This window comes from Pseudorca crassidens, chromosome 9, assembly GCF_039906515.1.
Source record: "Pseudorca crassidens isolate mPseCra1 chromosome 9, mPseCra1.hap1, whole genome shotgun sequence".
Classification (NCBI taxonomy): Eukaryota; Metazoa; Chordata; class Mammalia; order Artiodactyla; family Delphinidae; genus Pseudorca; species Pseudorca crassidens.
In genome coordinates, this window is record NC_090304.1 from 35,185,183 (window position 1) to 35,208,351 (window position 23,169).

A 23,169-nucleotide genomic window follows, 5' to 3' on the forward strand; every position below is an offset into this window, starting at 1 on the left:
AATAAGTCTGAGCCCAGTGCTTATCTCTATGGTATCTTGATGGTCCTTCAACCCCAATTATGTACTAAATTTCCCTTTGCCATTTCCTCTTACTTATTTTCCCTTGGTCATTTCCCAAGCCACTGAAAGGCCCACTTCCAAATCATTTGAAATTACATTTCAAATGAAATTTCATGTGAAATAGCTCTTGATTTTTTTTAAAACCTGACTTAACTATCCTTAGTGGAAAGGCAATTTATGGCCGCAATTTCCAAAACATCCTGCAAATTTAAAGAAATAACTCAAACATTTAACATCATAAATAATGCTCTATTGGTCTTTGAAATTAGTCAGATACTGTACTTCCAGATAGGGGAAATGTCTGTCTTTCCAGGAAGCCTCTTCTAATATTTTTTTATATTATTATATTATATTATATCCCTTCCCCCAATCTTCTCTTTTCTGAAAGAAAAATATATTTTATATCCTCTAATTCTACATTCATTTATACTACTGTTATTGTATATACATTTTCATCCATGGTTTCTTGTGACTCTTCATTTATGAGTCAGAAACACTTTCAGAACTGAGGGGCTAAATTCCAATTAAAGATGCTGGATTAAATACTCACATCTACCTCTACTTTCTCCATGAAACACTAATAAAATAATATCAAAGACAAATTATGAAGGCCATAAACCCTCAAAAGGCAAAGGACATTGGAGAAGAGACATGGGCAACATAATTTTGGAAGCTGGAAAAGAGGTGGATGAGAGTTAACTCAGTCAGAAGACCTAAGGAAAATGACTCATAGCCTGCAGTGGGGAAGCCAGAAAGCAAGGTGATTTACACCACAGAACACAGGAAGTGGTGGCATCAGGTATCTCTGGCACTGCAGGGAATAGTGAGGCTAAAAGAGGAAAACTAATTGGAAACTAGATAAAGAAGCAGTTAGACTCCTCAGAGATGTTCCCTCACCCCAGCCAGACTCCTGGCCTTTCTCCTGCCCCGACAAAGACTGGAGTTTTCTTCTCAGCAGAGGGTACCACAGAAATTGGAAGACAGTTGAGAGCAAAGATACCATACTAAAAACGGGGGATTCAGTGGAAATACACATACTGAATTTTGAAACCCTTTGCCTTATCCATCCCACCTGGCTCTCAGAACGCTAGCAACCAAGTATAATTCTTCCAGAAATTGCATTGATCCCTTCCATTAGACTGGAAGAATCTTCTCTGAAAAATCTGAATAGCTCAAAAGAATAAACCTAAAATCATTTATATCAATATCACACATAGGTAAACTGAATTTTCAACCAACTTTTTAATGTCTCACTCACAAAAATAAGCAGATAGCCAAGGCTACTAGATGTTTGAGAAAATACAAAGATAAGAACAAACTAGAAGAAAAATAGTCAATTTATAAAAAACATATTATATTAAGTAATAAGAAAAAATTTTAAGAGTAATTCTTGCTATTATCTCTGAAAAGGTGAAAGAAGACACTACCTACAAGAACTGGAAACAACATAAAGAGAACACTCAGAAAACAGTAATAAAACAGGATAGTAGAAATAAATAACAATAAATTTGGAAGTTAAGTTTGAGAAAATATCTACACCTCCCAGAAAAAGAACAAAAAGTGAAATTAAAAAAGAGAAAGATAAAAAATGAGGCAGAAGTATTCAAGTAATTAGACCAATCTAAAGGTCTGACACCCAAATGATAGGAGTTCCAGAAATAAATAACAATGAAAATTCAAGGGAATAAATCATCAAAGAACTTTTTTTTAAATCCCAAAAACAAACCCAGGAATTTCCAAATTCAAAGAATCTTGAAAGTTCCCAGTACACTGTTTTAATAATAGACCCTCACAAATGTACATTTTCATCAAATTTTATAACACTAAGGAATAAAGTTTTCCAGAATTTTCCAGTTGTCGTACAAATGATCAAGAATAGAATGGCAATGTACTTCTCAAAAGTTACACTAGAAAATATAATAATAGTTATTCCTATAACATTCTAAAGAAAAATGCTTTTTAACCTGAATTTCTACATCCATCCAAACTATCAAATAAATGCAAAAGTAGAGTAGAAACGTTTTCAGACATGCAACATTTGAACAATTTATCTTCCATGCACACTTAGGAAGCTAATTAAATACCCGTCCTCTAAATAAGGGTGTAATGCAAAAATGAAAAATAGACAGGAGTCAGAAAACAGGAGATCCAACGGAAATGAGATGATGTTGAAAGGTTATCCAAAAAATCCCAGCTGTGCTGTACACCTAACAAGCTTCCAGTGTAGAATGGAAGAGGTCAGAAGGCTTTGGAAAAGCTTTCCTCATTGAGTTAAAGTTGTAAAATATAAAATATATTTGAAGGCACTGGGATGATAGTATTGGGTTGGCCAAAGAGTTCATTCGAATTTTTCTGTAACATCTTACGGAATATCTTTTTGGCCAACCCAATATTATTTGAGGAATATCTGAGATTGAATGGATGTTGAGTGAATAAAAAACTGAGCAAATAAACAATAACAAAATGAGATAATAATTAAATCCAGGTAAAGCAAGCATTTGTACAATACAGGAGAAATAACCATAGCTAACTCTGCAGCGTGCGTTAAAATATCATAGAAATAAAAAGATAAAAATACTGACCTAATGAAACTAAAGAAGAAGGAAATAAGAAGTGTTTGTGTGCGGTGTGTATGTCGGCATGTCTGTGTGTGTTGTGAGTGCACTTTGAGTGAGAGGTTGAAAGGATATAATTCATCATCTTCCCTGGTGGTCAATAGATAATGCCTAAAACTGAGAAATCACGATATAATATTATGAATGTTTTATAATCAGAGATGTAGAAAAGAAAATGATTGACTCTGGAGAGGAGGAATGGAGTAGGATAGGAACAAGAAATTGCTGTGTTTTCATAGCTAATCATGTAGAATTATTTGCCTTTTAAAACTGGGCATTAGAAAAGAACAGGCAGTGCCTTAGAGAAAAGGGAAAAGGACCTGGCTAGATACTTCATAAAACAGTAAAAATCAAATGGACAGTAAGCATACATGTTCAACTATATTAGTCATCAAAGAAGTGCAGATTAAAACCAAGAATATAATACCACAACAGCAGTGTGGCTAAGATGAAAAAGATAGTAAATAAGTATTGATAAAACTGTGGTGCAATTAGAATTCTCATCTGTGCCTACTGGGAATATAAATAGGTAGAGCCACTTTGAGAAGCTGTTTGTTTGGCAGTATCTATTAAAATTGAACCCGAGCATATTCCAGTAATTCCATTCCTAGATATACAGATATATGGAAATACTTGCATATGGTAACCCAAAGTCATATAAAAGGATTTCAGTCTGGCAAAATAAGCAAAAGTGGAAACAATTCAAAGGTCCAACAATGGAATGGATAAATACATTTGGCATATTCACAAGATGAAATACTATTCCACAATGAGAATTAAATAACTGCGACTATAAGCAACAGAATGGATAAACCTCACAAATCTATTGTTGAGCAAAAGAAGTCAGACACAAAAGAGGACTTACAATTTGACTCCATTTGTAATGACTTTCAAAAACAGGCAAAACTCTTCTACAGTGCTATAAGTCAGGGCAGTAGTTCCTCTTGGTGGGGTCTTGGAAGAGGACAGGAAGGGGTGCTTCTGGGATGCAGTTAAGGTTCTATTTTTCAGTCTTGTTCCTGATTTCAAAGATGTCTTCAGTTCTTAAAAATTCATTGAGTGATATACTTATCTTTTGTGTGCTTCTCTATCTACAGATTATATTTCAATAAATGTTTATTAAGTTTTTTGTGAGTTTTCCAGATCTCCTGCTTTTCCCTCTTCCTGCACCCTTAGGATTATTTCAAGTCTTGAGATCACCCTTAAACAAAAGGGGATGAATGTGACATTTACCAATCAAGGGTTTTATTAGATAACATCTCGGCTAATTATTGCAGAAACTGAGGAGAGAAAGGGAGAGTGATTTAAATAAGTAATTACAGAACTTATTTTCCAGGAATACCTTCAATGATACAGACAGCTGGAACAACAGAAACTGCCCATTGCACTGTAGAAGCAAATGCTGATCTCCAACCTAACAGCTGTTCAAGCCTCAGTTCCCTCGCCCATAAAATGAGGATAATAATAGTATTTATCCTATAATCCATTTAAGTACTTGTAACAGTGCCTGGTACATAGTCACCTCAAAAATATTGACTACAGGTATATTAATAGACTGAAGAACAGGAAAACAGTTTCTGCTCAGATGCCCAGCACTTGAGTGCTAACTACTACTAAATTATAAGCAAGATGGTTCACTTAACGAAAATGTATTTACATTAAAATAAGTTTTCCTTGAGAAAAAACCTGAGGGTGTTAGAGCAGGGAAAGATCTGCAGATATGTATATAACAGACTTCAGATCTCTCCAGAAACTTCCAAATTGTTGGTACACTGCTTACCTGCAAACATCTGTTCAGACATCTTGTCTCCTTCTGATTTTTAAAATGTCACTACTCTGAGGATGTGTTAAGTCATGCCCTAACATGTTCAGGGTTTTTTAAGAACAATATTTAGGCATTAATCTCTGTTGGAGTGGCATCAACACGGGGAGGTTCACATTGCCTTTATTCTACTTCAAGTTCAAAGTCTGGAATGGTGGAACTAAAAGACCCATATTAGAATACCCGCTCAAGGCTGACTAACTGGATGAACTTAGAAAAGCCATTTTAATCTCTATGAATATGTTTCTTTGTCTGTAAGATGGACATGAAGCTTACTTCACAATGCTTTATTGGGGTGTTCTAAAAACAAAGTATCTTTGAAAGAGTCTGTGACTATAAAGAGCTATATAAATATTGGCTACAATTGATAACACAGCTCTCAAATACAGAAATTATAAATGACAGTCTCTGCACTGTGATTCTTTACAATCTACCAGTTTATCATCATCTACTATTTACTAATTAGACTTTCTCCAGTTCCTGTGACTTGCACGCCTGAGAAGTTATATAACTTGGTCAATGCCACACGGTGAGTGGTTGAGGCAGTTCATCTCAAAAGGTTACGCTGTGCCCCACTGTCCTAATTCAGGAATGCCCTATGAGTAAAAGGCGTAACAATGGCATTCTTCTGGCACTTCCAAATTCAGCCTACATATTAATGAATTGGAGCCAAGAGACGTGAAGACTCCTGTAGGAGGGAGGCAGGTGGCATGACATAATAATGAACAGAAACTTAAAGAGCGTGGAATTTTAAATCACCACACAAGAATTCAAGTCCCAGCTGTCCCCCTTCTTAGCCTTGAGCAGTTTCTTTAATCTCTTAGCCTCAGTTTCCTCATCTGTAAAACCAGAATGATGATAATACATCCTCCATGGAATTGTTATGAGATGAAAAGAGAGATGATACAGTTCCTGGAAACATGCATTGGAGACTGTAAAGATCTATACCACATGAAATACTTCTATTACATTAGTCCCATTCTAAGGAAGAGGGTATCAACTGAAGTATAACGAGGAAAGTTAGTCTCTCAGACCATCACCACAGTGTCGATGGTATATAAAGGAATCACAGTGGCACGCTCAGAATTCAGAGTTTAACTGAGAAAAACAACACACAAGAGATGAGCTCTGACAATTGTTAAAGGTAATCAGCCTTGCCTTTTGGAGAAGGGCAGCAAAGGACAGTGTTTAAAACCCAGAGCTTTGAAGCACAAAGAACTGTTCAAATTACATCTGACACTTCCTAGCCCTATAATCGTGGTCATATTACCTTACAGTTCTTAATCCCAATTTACTCGATAAATGACGATAATCATCAATGATTCACAATTTCTTGCATGTATACTAAATGCCAGGCACTATTCTAAGAGCGGGGCTATAGCGGCAAACACCGACAACAATCTCTGCCATCGTGGTGGTCAACTTTCCCGTGGGAGAAGAAAGAATAAGCAAGATAGATTAATGATATATTCAGTGTCATAAATGGTGATGAGTGCAAAGAGAAAAAAGAAAGAAATCAGAGAATGGAGGTGATATTGACTGGGGCAAGATTTAGGGTTGCAATTTTAATAAAGTGGTAGGAAAGGCCTCACTGAGACTGACAGTTGAGTAGAGACCTGAAGGAGGTAAAGAAATGAGCCACCGAGATATATGGAGAAAGAACATTCCAGAAAGAAAAAACACCAGGTGCAAAGAGCCTGAGATATGCTTATATGCTTGAAAAATGGCAAGTGGGAACAGTACAGAATTATATAATGAAATTAGACAAGCAATACAGGTTTGGAGGGTGCTAATCAGTGCCAGACTTCTGGGTTATAGTATAGTGTGTTAAATAACATACTATAATATATGTCAAGCACTCAGCACAAGTTCTAGCCTCAATTAAGGTCCAGCCTAAGCATTAAATAATAGCTATGCAGGTTAAACAGTGCGTTCATCATTCTGACTAAAATCTTAGAGATTGGAGAAGTATAACTACTGCAAGAGACACTGAGAAAAATATGTAGAGAAAAAAATGTAAGCATGTCTAAAATGCTAATCCATGGAGTTAGTGGGGAATGCGTAAGTGACCATGGTATTTCCACATAACTGGAGACCAAGTAGCTGGAAAAGTTAAAGCTTGCCATTGGGTATTTGAGATCATTTATTGAAAGAAGAGCACCATAATAACTTGCTGACAGTAAATCAAAAAGGGCTTAAAAGTGCAGTTCGCAGTTCTTTGACTTTTCTAATCAAGTGGTCCAATCCAAACAGGACTACGTGCCAATTTAAGAACCAGGGAGGGGCCATATCTGGGCAGGCTTACCTGGGTCAGGGGTATGTTAAGACAGGCTGGGGCTTGTCTATGGGAGGAAGGAAGGACTTGCTTCTCCTCCTGAAATGAACCATCTAGTTTATGTCTATTAATGTTTTCTTCATAGATGCTAATGCTTCTTTCATCCAGAAACATGTTATACAGATCCCATATGATCTAATTTATATTCTTTGTCATTAACACCTTGAAGTGGGAAGAATAGGACCAGGAAAGGGATGGAAGAAAAGTGGTTAGGACATAGGCCATTTTGGTTTGGAGACACTGTGGGTTAATAGTTGCTGAATCAAGTTAATGTTTTATAGGGTTTTTTTGCGTGGGGCAAGAGAAGTTAAACATATATGCTGGCTATGCTACAGGGATGGGTGGTAGGAAGAAAGGGGAGAGAAAATTAGTAAACATGCTATTAAATGTAATCCATTTTATGAAAGGGAAAACCAAGTTGATACAGAGCACACAGGAAGGGACTTACCGTTAACTAGGAAGTCTGAAAAATATTTTTGAAGAAAAGCTTAAGTTAAAATCTAAGTAAGGTAACAAGGGAAGATGGGGGCTGGATACGGTGGGAGGAAGAAGGAAGGTGAGGAAAGAGAAGCAAAGAGTTCCAGGTAGAGCAAATACCCTGGGTGGAGACCTGCAGTAAGAAGATCATTGCTTCGGCTGTATAGCACAGGGAGATCAGCTCAGTGCTTTGTGACCACCTAGAGGGGTGAGATAGGGAGGGTGGGAGGGAGGGAGACGCAAGAGGGAAGAGATATGGAGATATATGTATAGCTGATTCACTTTGTTATAAAGCAGAAACGAACACAACATTGTAAACCAATTATACTCCAATAAAGATGTTAAAAAAAAAAAGAAAAGAAGATCATTGCTTTGAGAAAATGTAAAAAAGTTCAGTTTGGGAAAAATTCAAGTTATTGATTGTAACTTGAAATGGGGAAGGGACTCAGAGAGAGTCCAGGTTGGAGGGCACTGGAAACCATTTCAGGTTTTTTAGCAGGAAAATGATTTGATTGCATTTGCATTTTATAGGGATTATGTTGGCTGCAATTCAGCAGAAAGAACCGTTTTTTGTGTGAGGAAAGAGCAGGACTTGGGACCTGGAGATCTGCCTTTTGCTATCATTCCAAGCAAAACCCAAATGACAGTGGTTTAGACTAGGCAGTAGGATGGAGAAAAAATAGATTGTGGTGACTGATCGAATGGGAATGTGAGGGAGAAGAAAACATCAAGGATAACTCTGATTACATATGATCTAAAAATACCAGGGATGAAAGTGTGTGATTGACAACAATAATTTTCTCATTCTTCCCAAGATATGTCATGATGACAGTATCATGGCTTTGGAGACTAACACAAAAACTTAAAGAGATTCTTGTTAAAGAATCTATTTATTCAACAAATGTTTTGGGCAGCTGCTATGTGCCAGGTGTTGCCCTGGTCCCTGGAAACACAGTGACAATAAGATAAAACAACTCTTGCCCTCATGGAGTTTATATTCTGGCTGGGCAGTTGGACCAGACAAAACAACATTATCATATCAGAGAGTGATACGGGCTCTGATGACCATAAAAGAGTGACAAGCAGGAAGAGATATGTTATTTTAGTTAGGGGTGAAGGTCTTCCTGAGGAGGTAACACTTGAGCAGAAACCTAAATGACATGAGGGAGCTGACCATGAAAATATCTGGGGGAAGAACATTCCAAGCAACCAAACAGTAAGGAAAACATGACTGGAAAACAAGGTATTCAAGTGAGGGGGAGCACAGTGAACAGTGAGGACAGAGAAGGAATAGGGAGTGGGGCTCAGAGCATGAAGAGTCTTGACCACTGTAACGACTTTGACTTTTATTGAGTGAAAATGGAGAGCCATGGAGGGTTTGGAGCAGAGCAGTGTCTCCATCTCACCTATTTTTTAGCAATGTCCCCTTGACTACCATGCTAAGAAGAGATGATAGCTGTACAACAGTGGATGGGAGATGAGTTAGGAAGCTTTGGCCATAACCTAGATTAAAGATGATGATGTCATGCACAGGAGTGGTAGTGGTGGAGATTATACAATGTTTGGGTTCCAAATATATCTTAAAGGCAGAGCAAGGATTTGGATGTGCTGTGCAAAAGAAGGAAGTCAAAGACAATTTCAAGGTCTTGATCCAGAGAATGGGAAAGGGTAGATTTCATCATCAACTGGAATGGGGAAGACGGTGGGAGGAATATTTTGAGAGGGAGCAGATCATGAGGATTCTAGATAATTAGAGACCCTCAATAACCAATCTTTTCCATTATAGGCACACCTTGTTATATTGTGCTTTGCTTTATTGTGCTTGGAAGACATTGTGTTCTTTACAAATTGAGGGTTTGTGGCAACCTTGTGTCAAGCAAGTCTAGCGGGACCTTTCTTCCAACAGCATTTGCTCACTTCCTGTCTCTGTGCCACATTTTGGTAATTCTCACAATATTTCAAACTGTTTCATTACTGTTACATTTGTTACAGTGATCTGCGATCAGTGATTTTTTTTCCTTTAATTTTTTTTTTAATTGAAGTATAGTTGATTTATAATGTGCTAATGCAGTGATTTTTGATGTTACTACTACAACTCACTGAAGGCTCAGATGATAGCATTTTTGAGTAATAAGTATTTTTTAATTAAGGTACGTACAGTGTTTTATTGAGACATAATCCTACTGCATACTAAAAGACTACAGTATAGTGTAAACATAACTTCTATACGCAAAAAACCAAAAAATTTGTGTGACTTGCTTTATCGTGATTATCACTTCATTGCAGTGGTCGGGAACTGAACCTGCAGTATCTCCGAGGTACGCTTGTATTTTAATTAATATCAGATATTGGCGATCAACATGTAAGCCTGTATGTGTGTTACAGGCAGAGAGAACATTACAGGCAAAAGCTCCGAGATTTGAAAAAATAAGGTGCATTTCAGTGACCAGAGTAGTTTAGAATGGGCTGGGATTTAAGATGTATGTGGAGGAGAAGGAGGAGATAAAGCTGGAGAGGTAGGCAGAGGTCCAATCAGGGAGGTCATTAGATATCACGCTATGGAAGATGGACTTTATGTTGTAAGCACTGAGGAGGTACTGAAAGGTTTTCTTAGCAAGATTAATAAAATAATCTTCCAGAATCTCCCCTTATGGACTCAATCTTCTTGGCTAAAATTGTTGCCTCCCACAGATAACTTCAAGGTCTCTATTAAACTGGAGAATGCCTTAAAACCACATTAGCCCACCAAGCCTGAAACTTCTTATCTTTTCAACCATCACCAAAATGAATGCATAGATATTGCTATTTGATTCATCATATTTTGGACCCAAGCGAACATCTTCGGGCAACTTACCTTTTCTAATCAGTGGATCCTATTAGGAGAGAGTGATGCAAATTGCAAGAGTTTACATTCTTTTTCGGCCAAGCTATTGGCTTCAATTAGGCTTTTTCCACATGATCTACAGTGCATTAAATATACTTGGATCGAAAGAATTCTTGGATACTAGTTACCAGGGAACATTTGTAATTTCTGGGCTCCAGTCGGTCCTATTTTTACAGAAGCCTGGATTTCCTTTCTGTTCAGCCATTGTGCTTCAAGTTACAAGGGTGTTTGTATTTCCCAGGGCAGAGGATTAAAAATGAGCCTATGAACCAAACTCCTGACTTTCACAGTTCAATAGTACGAGCTTGCCTGGGCGGGGGAGGAAGAACCGTTTGTCATCTAAATAGTCAGGAATTATTTTCTGCATTACTAACTAGACTAGGTAATCCCTAATAGCTTTCATGTATTTGATGAGGAATGCCAATCCATTAAAAAGATTGGTGCCCTTTACTTTGCTTCTGGAAAGTGTGCTGAGAAAGCTACTGGAAATACACAAAATTTCTATACTATACTATTCTTATTAATGGCATTCTTATTAATGGCCTTTCTCTCCTCCATCCCCAGTATAATACATTTTTACTTTGGTGTCTTTTAAATTAGATTTCAACTGGAGCCATTACAACTTGTGATCTATAAAATGAAAAGACTGGACCATGTGAAATTTAGGGTCCTTGTGTATGCTCATTTATTCATTTACCAAATATTTGTTGAATTCAAACATAATAGCATATTAAAACTGGACTTTTCCTATGTTAGAGTTCTGATACATAATAATGCTATGTTTCAAAGCTGTATGCTAGACTACCTTTATAATACTTTCAAAAATCAGCAATGCCTCCATTAACCATTAACCATCTTCTTACATTAACCATTAACCACCTTCCGGCTCTGTAAACAAAGACCTAGAAATTTAGCAAGGGATGGTGATGAGGCCAAAAGTGAGAACTTGGTTAGAGAGAGAGATTTGGCATGCTTCCAGTTCCAGGTCACCCTTTCTTTTCTTTTTGCAGGAAAGAGGGGGAAGAACATCCTCTCTCAACTCATCCCAGGGTGACAGTCTTCAAGCATATCTAGAAATGTCCCCTGGATGGTTAGGGACAAAGCAAATTATATTTGACTTGTACCCTAAGAGCCTAAAAGTTAATGCCTGGGTCTGGCACTGCCTCGGTCACATAGCAGAGGAAAAAAAAAAAAGACCACATTAAGAGAGGGCTGCGCTTGGACTGAAGGAGGGGGAAAGTGTCTGCTTTATTGGAATCCTACAGAAGAGCATCAGAGCGTCACCCTAATCTTATGTTAATCTTGCAGAGCAAAGGAGCCACAACAGAGAAGTGGCCTTTCACAAGCTCAGAGCTACAGAAGATCAAAGGATCGTCATGTCAAGGGAACTTCGTTTGGAAGTAATTCGTGATCAAAGGCCCTTACCAAAACAACTCACCAAGGAAGAACCAGCAACTGCGCATCGCTCGTCCAGAGGGCCTCAACACTAGAAACCCACTGTACTGGTTACGTGAGACCTTATCCTCTTTCCCACGAGATTATCTCACCCAGGATAAGATTCCTGACACCTATGAATTTTAAAATACGATACTGAAAGAGGAAAAGAGAAAGTGTCCACATCTCCTCAGTGCAGACTTCTCAGACTGCGGCAGGGACTCTACCAAATGCCTTAAACAGACTATTTCATATAACCTTACAATAATAATATGCAATAAGTAATACTGATATCCCTTTTTTAGTGGCGAACTGAAGCTTAGAAACATTATGTATATCTGATCTAATCTCATCGATTCTGGTAAATAGTGGAACCCAACCGAGACTGACCTAGAATGACGTCAGAGGGTGTGTTCTTACTCCTATTTTGTTTATTCTCTTCTCACCTTAGGTGCAACAAAGATGTTGAAAGGAATATATAAATCAATGCCCATCATCAAGTAGGAGAGTACGGTTTATTACCCACAGAAGAACATAAGGTATTTAGCCTTGCATGTAATCTGTTAGATTTAATTGCCCTTGAACACAGGTAATACGAGCTAGAGGCAACAGGTTATTGGAAAGTGTGTAAAATTTGGATTCAGTCATGCATGGGTTACAACCACAACTCCACTACTGACTGGCTGAGTAACACTTATACACATCCTCATATATGTTCCCTAGGGTGGGACTAGTTGCCTCACAAGAAATAACAAATGCAAAAGGTTGGGACTCATAATCCATGGGTAGTGGGCGGAAGTTTCACTTCACAGAGGCTACGTAATTCATGTCAGATCGAGTAGCAGAACACAGGCCTCTGTCCTTCCGTCTAGAAGTCTTTACACTATCCCAGGCTGCATCTTTATAGTCCAAATCGCTGTTTGTGAACAGAAGGCATAGCTCCCTACAATTATATTGAGATGACTTGAAAACTTGCTCTGTACCAAGGAGATGAGAATGAAAAATGGTTTCAGGTATTTTTCCAGATGTCTGAAACCTGGCAAAATGGTGAGCCTGGCAGGACCATGGACAGGGTTTTGAAATTGCTCCAAAGAGGTCTGAGAGTTCAGTGACAACTCCATTTTGGAGCCACTGAGAAGCGTGTCACATCTTTAGTTCCATTTCTCTATCACGGCTGAAAAAAATAAAGTTGAGCGGGTGGAATTGAGAAGAGGAGGGGAACGAGATACTATAGGTTCAGCAGCTGAACCCAAGGCTGAGCTGCTTTAAACATGAATGATCTCAGTGCTGGTGGGTTTGGGCTCCTCCCATTCTCCGGCGCAATGCCTATCCTCTGCCATTCTCTATTTCTGGAAAGAACCAGTGCAAGGAATAGTTCCTCAAACAAATTTATACTCATCTGACTTCAATGAAATTTTTAAGAGGATCTGCATCTCTCCTTTTTTGGTGGGTTCAACTGGATGGGCAACTCAGAGAAAACTCAACTCCTAGTACTTCCCTTTTGTATGATGCCACAAAAATCCTGCTTACTCTTTCCTGGGCACCTGTTAGCTACACAACAATAGCAGCAACATTAATAACAGAAGCTGCTATTTACTGAGCATGCGCCATGTGTCAGACAGCCTGAGAACGCTCGTGCTAAGAAAAGTTAAATAACTCTCCTAACTGCTGTGAATTTGCACTAATTCTCCTCCCAAATGCCCTCCCCAGAGTCCTGTTATACCTGGCAAGGAAATATCCTCTTCTCCACTTAGATAATGGAGCTACTATCCACCCTTGTAAAGACTCGTACAAAAATCTTCTCCATGACAGAGGTGAGCAGAGCAGTAGCAAATAGAACACTGGTAGAGCTCCATCAAAATTGGGGCAAGATTTAAAATTTGGAAAAATAGACAAGTTCTTTCTTCTGACCATTCTTTTTACTTGGTGGATGGACAATATACTCAGGGTAAACTACTACCCTCTGCCTATATATCTACAACGTCTTGAAGCACAGGGAAAAAAAGAGAATAAATTATCCTGCAAAAAGTCGTTTCCCTTTAGGAAAGGTTAAAAGGCCCCCAGTCATTGAGAAAAATGAAGTTCTTTTCATGAATTTTAAATTCTCTTTATGTTAAGCTTTTAAAAAATCATTTCTTATTACAAATATAATTTATATTTATTGTAGAGAAATTAGAAATTTCGGATAAGCAAAATAGAAAAAAATAACTAGAAATTATACTGTGAATGCACAATACTGTTCAACTTTTTTGCTATTTATTGATTACCCAGAAATAGAAACAGACTCACAGGTACAGAGAACAAACTAGTGGTTCCCCAAGGGGAGAGGGCTGGGGGAGGGGCAAGATAGGTGAAGGGGGTTTAGAGGTACAAACCACTAGATATAAAATAAATAAGTTACAAAAACATAACGTACAACACAGGGAATAGAGTCAATATTTTATAATAACTTTGTATGGAGTATAGTCTATAAATATGTCAAACTACTAGGTTGCACACCTGAAGCTAATATAATATTGTTAAGTCAACTATACTTTAGCAAAAAAAAGAATTTTCTAATTACAGTAAACCCAAAGTACTTCTAGAACTCCTGAAGAGATGCTTTAAAAATGATTTTCTGTCTCCTAAAAAATGCTTATATTTATATTTAGAAATATAAATATTTATATAAATATTTTATATTTTAATATTAGACATATAGATATATAAATTTTTAAAAGCCTGCTTAAAATGCTGCAAATATCCTACAGTGCACAGGACAGCCCTCTGCAATGAAGAATTATCTGTCCAAAATGTGAATAGTGTCAAGGTTAAGAAACCCTTCATTAGACAAGCTTGCTACCTTATATTTAATCTCTACTTGTTGCTTGCAAATTTGCTTAATGCTAAGTAGAAAACATTCACTTCTTAGAGGATGATCCTATGCTATTTTATGGTAAGTAACATACCTCTGGATTTAGTGTAACTCTTTGATTTTATATTTGAAAAGTCTCTAGGACGAATCGTATTGTTTCATTTTGTTTTGTATTTGGCTCCTTTACGTCAGTGTGGCATGATATCCTTTTAGCTCTCTAGGATTACAAAGAGATTTCACTGGCGGACCTTTTCTATCCTAAGAGTAACACAACTACTCTTCTTACTGGCTCTTCACTCATCTCTCTCTTTACACATCTCCATGTTAGATGTGAAACCGAATCAAAGCTAAGGGCACAGAGAAGGAACAAAGGGTAAGAGAAGAGCTAACGTAATACGTCGTCCAGAAACCAAGGGAGGTAAAATGTTTGCTTATCTTGAGTGGGGTTATGAAAAGTGTACATTTACTAAAATCTTATCAATATAAAATAAATGCAGAGTTGTTCATCTCTGTGTTACACATCAAACGTGAGTGGAATTTTCAACTTCATTATGTTTCAGATAGGCATTTTCTTTTTCAGTGATTTAGCTGAATATACTTGAATTCTGAAAGGCTATCACAAGCAATGAATAAAACCAGTAACGGGGGACGGGGGGCGGGGGGCGGGGGCAAAGGAAACATTTTTAAAACTAAATGTAAGTGGATTCTATATAGCTCAAATGGGACCATTTAATTAGCCCTAAAATTAAAACAAACCAAATATGACATTTAATGTAACCATGCCATTAGACATTCACAATGCATTTGTATTTCCCCTTTGCACCTTGTGTCTCAAGGTATCTAGCATCACTATTCAATGTCAAGTGGAATTATTTAATGTTTATTGCTGACAGTGAGCACCACAAAATAATTCTGACAAGATATGGAACAGGTTTTTAGTATTTGTCCTATAATTCACCTAGATCCCTTGCACACAAGTGATTGGAAAAACATGTACTTTACGCTATCCATAAAAAAATCTCATAGAACTAGAATATTGGCCAATATTAAATGGAATCGTTTTGCTACAAATGGAGGACAACATCACATACAGAGAAACCTTATTTTTTTTTTTTTTTTTTTTTTTTACCTTATAGCAACTGTATAAGTTTTCAAGAGTAAGTAATTCTCAATCTCAACTTTAATATTTATCTAGGAACCAATAACCTGCCAATGTCTGTCTTACTTTTGCCTCTGGTCTTGATTTTCTCCTTTATCTCGCTTTTTCCTGTTCCACGTTATGGACCAGAATGTAAGCACCGATTCAATCAGCCACTTATTGAGCAGAGCAAAGGAGAGAGGTCAAATCAGCAAGCCATCAGAAACCGTAACTGATTCTTCCTGGGCTGCCACCGACTCAGGCCCTGGTCTAAGATCAATGCTCTCCTCCAATGCTTTATGATGCAAAAAGAATAAGAACTTTACAGTAGATACTCTGGTTAAATATCACTATGACAATATAAAAATGACTGGTTTATAACAAGCAACCCGAGGTGCTTGGTGAAAGTGCAGGCTCATGGACCCTCCCCCAGATATTCTGATTCACCAGGAGCCCAGATTTTACAGGAAGTTCATCATTATCCCTTTGAAACACATGCAAGGGTTTAAAATGTAGTTTGTGGAATACAAGTTGAGTTTTATTCTCAGTTCTAATACGGGCTCTGTAGCATTGCTTAAGTTACTTAATCTACCCAAGCTTTAGTCTGCCATCTATAAAATGAGCGTAATAATATCTATCTCTTTTGTTTGTTCTTAATATTAAAATGATCATTTAAAAGGTCTCATGCATAATTAGTACATGACAAATGGTATATCATTAGTAATATCAGAATCCCTCACCATCAGCATTACCATCATCACCATTCTGTCTCCATTAATTCCTGTATTCTAATTTTAGGGAAACATAGCAGTTTTGGAGGAAATACTGAGAAACCTTTAGATTTTTTTTTTTCATTTTAGAAAACCGAATTAAAATCAAATGCACTGCAATATGGTTATGTGTGCTAAGTGACTTTGCTTTTGACAAGAATCCTTCAGTTCCATGTGATAATTCTCTCATGCTGCTCGGAGGCGGAACTTGGCTCTATATGTCTTTTTTTTAAAGACAAACCAAGTAATTATTATTTAACAAATGTGACCTGATTTGTTGATAATATCACAAAATATGGAAACAATGATGCTCATTGTTGATTTCCTTGTTGAATAATTTATGTAGTTAAATTCTGACATGTTCTTAAAAGGATCAGGCTGCCTTATAAATACACAGGCAGTGCAATGTAATATGTCAAACGAGTTGGGGTATAATAAACAGGCTCATTTAAAAAATTTATTATTTAGGGCTTCCCTGGTGGCGCAGTGGTTGAGAGCCCGCCTGCCGATACAGGGGACACGGGTTCGTGCCCCGGTCCGGGAGGATCCCACATGCCGCGGAGCGGCTGGGCCCGTGAGCCATGGCCGCTGAGCCTGCACGTCCGGAGCCTGTGCTCCGCAACGGGAGAGGCCACAGCGGTGAGAGGCCCACGTACCGCAAAAAAAAAAAAAAAAAAAAAAAATTATTATTTAAATTCAGAAACCTTTAACATGAAGGCAAGGAAGCAAGAGCTTTGCTTAGATCTTTGGCATTAGATGAAAACATACTCCCCCTCATCTAATAATAGGGATAAGGACTATAGCACCATATTGCCATCGTGCTATGCTCTACTATGAGAAGTGTCCAGTGTGACATTCCAGACTCAGAAACACATAACACAGTGATTTTAACCTAATGAAGCTCATGGGAAAATACAATGAAATACTCAGTTTCACATGGCATAAACCTCTTGTTTGCACTGATACATACACTGCCACTTTGGCACTGAATGTCGATTTCATTTACACACAGGTAGGAGGACTTCTCCAATTAATAAAAGAGCTAGATTTCACTAAATAGTGCCCAGTGTAAACACTACATTTACTGCAAATAGACAGCTGTACATAATGGAATCTTACCAATACTAATTGGCTTATATTATCAGGTCCATGAATGATAATGTTCCTAGTAAACCAATATTATAATAAAATCCCAAGCACACCAATAAACCTGCTGCTGGGGTTATTTAATGTGCTTTTACACAAGGAGCATGTGGTTCTCATTTAGATTCCGTGGGTGCTGCAGATTGCTAGAACTCCAGTGGTTGCCTGTGACGCTACCCAATAGAGGATTAAGTGGAGCTGGTCAGTTTGTCAGCCTTTATCTCTAATTAGCACTAAAAATGCACACTGCAAACGGAGGCAGAGAAAAGACTCGACCTTGCTAAATTAGAGACGCTGGAGGGAGGGCAAATGAAGCTCTGTTTTCAGAAGGAGGATGCCTATTACACAGTCATCAAAAGGTACCCAACTTTAGGAGAGCCACATCCACCATCAAGACATAATGTATTAAGTCAACCCGCAGTACTATAGCTCCAGAGGAAGAGCCTCCATTCTCTCTGAAGCCTAGTCTCTCTCTCTCCCCCCAACCCCAACACACACACACACACACACACACACACAGAGACACACACCAGATGAGGTTACCTTTCTCGCAGCGGCTTCCTGTGAATCCAGGAGGACAGACACATTTGTTAGGAGCCACACATGTTCCACCATATCTGCAGCCCTCTTCACAGAATGCTGTCACAAAAAGATAAGGGATTTCTCTTAGATAGAATGGCAATAAGGAAATTCATGGTAGATAGCATGGGCATTGAAACAATTCTTTCATTGTTGCACAGGGAATACATATCTATGTTGACATATTTAAAAGTCACGGTATACAAAAAGAAATAAATGAAATAATACCTATTTCACTGGTTTACATCAGATCAATTGAAATAATGGATATAAAGTATTTGGTGCTAAATGGTAGCTGGTATGAAGAGCTCTTACAGTTGCTATTAGCATGATTATTGATATATTTGAAATCAAAGAATCATTTGAGGAGCTAGAAAGGACAGGGTTAGGATAAAGGCAAAGGCATTTAAAATACTCTTTTGTAGATACTCTTTCTTACTAAGCATTTTTATTACAATAAAAATATTTTTACATTTTTTTGAAGATTTTCGGTAGTCAAAACAATTTTGAAGGACATAATAAATTTAACTAAGTGCTTACTTTTGAATATTTAAGATGTTTCCAACATTTCTATAATAAAAACAATGCCTTGTCCTTATAGACAAAATGTTTAACACATCTCAAATTATTCCTTCAGGGAAAGTGCCTCCATGTACAAATCCTATTTCAAGGGGTATAGACTTGATAAAGCTTTTTGACAAACATCGCAAAGTCATCCTAAGGCCATCTCCGCACTACCCTGCTAGCCTTAGATTAGTTCCCCTTATTACACACTAGCAGAGCATATTTCCATGCCCCTTTCCTTAGCAGTTTTAAATATAAATGTTCATTTATGCATAATTGATTACCATCTCCTCTTCCATCCACTGGACTACAAGACCTATCATGGCAAGTACTGTGATTATTTTTGCTCCCCGTGGCACCATAGTCTCAGAATCTGAGGCCACAGTAGATGCTCAAAAAATATTTGCTGAATGAATTAGTCTGTATTCTGCAGGTTGTTCTGACAGGAAAACACTTGTTCTCACAACTGTGCAAGAGTTCCATCTGAATAAGTTATTGTCAAACCCTGCTGGATAACCAATAATTTTGTGTTCTTAACCTGCAAAATTTCTCATTAATGAAGATGACTGCAACTTGTTAACACGGGATTTCTTTTATTCACATGAGAGCTCGGTGAGCAAATGTTTTGATTTTTAATTGCAGTTGGAAAATGTCACCCTGGAAAAATGTCATGGTTATGTTTTGGCATTATCACATAAATAATATGGGTCTAACTTTAAAAAGCTCCATTATGTCTTTAGATAGCTGAATGCTAGTTCAAGTAAATAGAACTTCTCACAATATTGTCATTTTCCACATCACTTGATGTCCCTTGGATGATTTAACATTCTGTAGTTGAGCAATTAATTGTGAGGTCCTCTGTTTCTGCCAGAAGATATATAGTGTGTATCTTGGTATTCGAATACCATTTCCTATTTCCAGCATCTCAGTACCCTGAGACTAAGAAAAAAAAGCTTTAGACAATATCTACCTTGGTATGTTCATCAGAAACCAAATGCATATAAATATATGTATACAAATGTATATGAAACCTCTTGTCCCCCAAATCACACATTGTGGGCTCTGGTGACAAACATTTCAAGTTAGGTTTTTAGAGTAGAGCTCTGCATTGAAGTTAACAACAGAACAAGAAAAATTTTTTGCAAGCTAAGAATGACAGATGCAAATCTGGTAAAGAAAAGTTTCAAGTGGCACCCAAAGAAGGCAGGGGCTTGGAAGCAGGAAGCTCAGTCTGGGTTTCTCTGTGGCACAAACAGCACTTGATCCAGATCTGTGTACACACATGTGCCCGCGTGCGCGCACACACACACATCAGCAGACATGGTTAGGAGACTTGGTGTTGTTTTATAATACACGTGTGCTCTTGACTTACTCACCTCTTAAACAGAAATGATAACAGATTTTGTGAAGAAAGCATATGTTTGTGATGTTCTAAGAATGTGCAGATAGAATAAATAGGATGCCATAAGGATAAAATGAGTCAATATTTGTAAGGGACTTAAAATAGTGTTTGGCACATAGTGTTAAGTATTTTGTAAATAAAATTAATTGGTTATGACTGTGAAACTTGTACAAATTGTCTAATACACAGACAACATAAACCCATCCTATAAGGTGTTCAGCTTCACCAAGATGGGTTTAAGGCAACGCTTGTTCTTTTTTTTTTTTTTTTTTTTTTTTTGCGGTACGCGGGCCTCTCACTGTTGTGGCCTCTCCTGTTGCGGAGCACAGGCTCCGGACGCACAGGCTCAGCGGCCATGGCTCACGGGCCCAGCTGCTCCGCGGCATGTGGGATCTTCCCGGACGGGGGCACGAACCCGCATCCCCTGCATCGTTAGGCGGACCCTCAACCACTGCGCCACCAGGGAAGCCCACAACCCTTGTTCTTTGTGCTTGATTTAGTTTCTCAAAAGAGTAGTAGTAGCCCTTATCATCAAATATCAGATAGGTGTTACTGTTTCCAAATAAAAATGGTGAAATGGGGACTCAGAAATCAAGTGCCCTCTGTAAGCTGCACAGATGATAAGCAGCAGAGCCAATTCAAACAAAGACTTGTTTGGCTTCAAAGTCTTACCTCCTCTTTATAAGATACAGTGCAGATTCCCCTGCAATCTGGTATTCACATAGGCAGGTTTATTCCCTTTTTGAATAGTCTCATAAGGGCTAAGGGAACTGACTACAAATTGGAAGAAAACAATATCTCCCAAATTTCACACACTGCATTGAAGAAGGGGTGTAGGGAGTTGTGCAACTTCATGCACCTATTACTTAAACTCCATTTCTGTCCATTTTAAGTCACATTTCACCCAATTGCACATACTGCTTCTATTGGAACTTATCTGGAATAAAGAAATTCACTGCCTACTTGAACCTTAGGTAATATGCCAAAAATTTCAAAAAAAACACAAAAGCAAATTAAAAAGGAGCATGTCATCCAAAACTTAAGCTACTCTGGAGAAATCAAGATCAGTGCGAGTTTTCTTTGAAACCTCATAAAACATCAAAACACACTATTGGATCCTAGTCTAAAAATTGTGCACACATTATTTATATCTGGATAGGCCCTTCTGGATCAACTATGAACCTAGCATTTCTTCTGGTACTCACAGGACCTATAATTTGCACGACATGACTTAGTTGATGGCATAACCAGAACAAGAAGCCAGGTCACCTTCTATACCTCTTTCTAGCTTATGAGAAGACAGGATGGTAGAAACCACATGGTCCAAATCCTTGCTCTGTATTTATTAGCTGTGTGACCTAAGCAAATAATTTCACTCCTCTGGACCTCAGTTTTCTCAAGAGCAAAGCAATAATGATAATAATGAAAACACCATGCTGTGCAGGTTAAATTAAACTACCAACGTAAACCACCCAGCACAGGGCACTGCAAGTGGAATAAGCTTAAAACTGGATGTGACTGTCTTAACTTACCACCAGGCCTTTGCTTTTCCAAATACCAGTACTATAACGCACCAGTTCCTCATCTAGATTCTGGAGATGCAGCGGTGAAAGATCCCTATGCTATGGTACTTATTCTTTAGTAAGGGCTAATTGTCCCTCCTTCGTTGACTTGGTGACCCCAGCAGTATCATGTGGTTTGCCATGGGACTTGGAATCATAGCTCTTTTGCAAACTCAGAAGAACTCAGGCACCATGGGTGTGTCACTCCTTTGTCGACCACTTTCTAGATTCCAAAGTATGGCTTGTAGACCGCAGATATTCAATGAGATTACAAACTTGAATCTGTCATTATAATGGCATTTGTTATTAACTGCTACCCTGGGGGAGATATTGGATCAGATCAACTCTAAAATGGTATGATTCTATTTTTGAAAGGACTCTTCCTGCTGCGCAATAAAATAAATTAAAAAATTCAAAACTGAGGGAGTTTATCCAAAGAAAGACTACTTTTATATTTAAAAAATTCTTAGCATGTGAAACAAAACTTGGACTTTACGGGGAACAGAATGAGAAACTGGGTTTGCGGACGCCAGGTTTGTGGATGCCTAGTATTATCACCATGTGCTCAATTTGACAAAAATAGTTTTACACTAATAAAAAAAGTAATAGCCCTCCAAGTTCTAAACACTTGGTATGATACTCTTAAAGTATAACTGGCCTATATTTAGTTTCTAGGGACACCCTGTATTCTGAAAAAATAAGGAAACATATCAACACCATCTGGTAGAAGTAAACCCTTTTCCCTCCCTCCTGGTTTCCTTGAGAAAGCATTTTCCTTAAGCTCATTTCTGCCCTCTCTTTGCCAGCTTTGCTCATTCTGTCCCTGGGGAGGTAGAGAGATTTATTGTATTGGTAAATTTGGAAACAATATATATCAGGATGATGTCCCTTGGGTGGGAGAAACAGGAGAATGGGCTGAGAAAAACTATCATTAGGAGTGAGTAATATTTACATTTCTAGTTTTATTTTGGATGGTGAGTTAGTAGGTGTGAATTTCATTATTAAAAATAACTATCAAGATATCAAAATAAATAAAAGCTGGCCACCATGGACCAATGGTTACAAGGTGTCATAAACCAAAGATTATAATTAATTTGACTATATGCACCTAAATTCCAAAGGGGGGAGAAAATATTTAACATCTGGTCACGCTCAGTAAAACTCCATGCCTACCTCGCTTCTCTCTTGGGAGTGAGATGCCTTCAAATGGTATCAATTTTCCTTACTTCCCTGATGATGCCTTTCTCCCTGGGATTCAGTGGGTAAGCTGGTCTTATTCTGTGTTTATTCTTAGCAAACCAGCTTGACTTACAGACTTAAACTCCTGTTCTCCAATCCAGCCTTGTCAATAATAAAGGTGAGATCACCCCCCTCCACCATGTCTGCTTTGTGGTTTATTCCTCACCTTGTTCAGAACATAATAGAACATAGATAATGTGCTGAGTGCTGAGAAGTCTAAAAGGAGACATGAAAATTGCCTCCATGCCCAAGAAGCTCACGATCGAGTAGCAGAGAATGGCACATATAAAA

General features: G+C 38.0%; 1 protein-coding gene across 2 annotated transcripts in view; it reads right to left on the minus strand.

Annotated features, from left to right (window-relative positions):
* NELL1 (neural EGFL like 1) overlaps positions 1-23,169 on the minus strand; it is an 865,825-nt gene that overhangs the window by 194,068 nt on the left and 648,588 nt on the right. For both annotated transcript variants that reach the window (XM_067749619.1, XM_067749618.1), the window contains exon 15: positions 18,076-18,171. In XM_067749619.1, the coding sequence (XP_067605720.1) occupies positions 18,076-18,171 (96 nt within the window). The remainder of the gene's footprint in view (positions 1-18,075; positions 18,172-23,169) is intronic.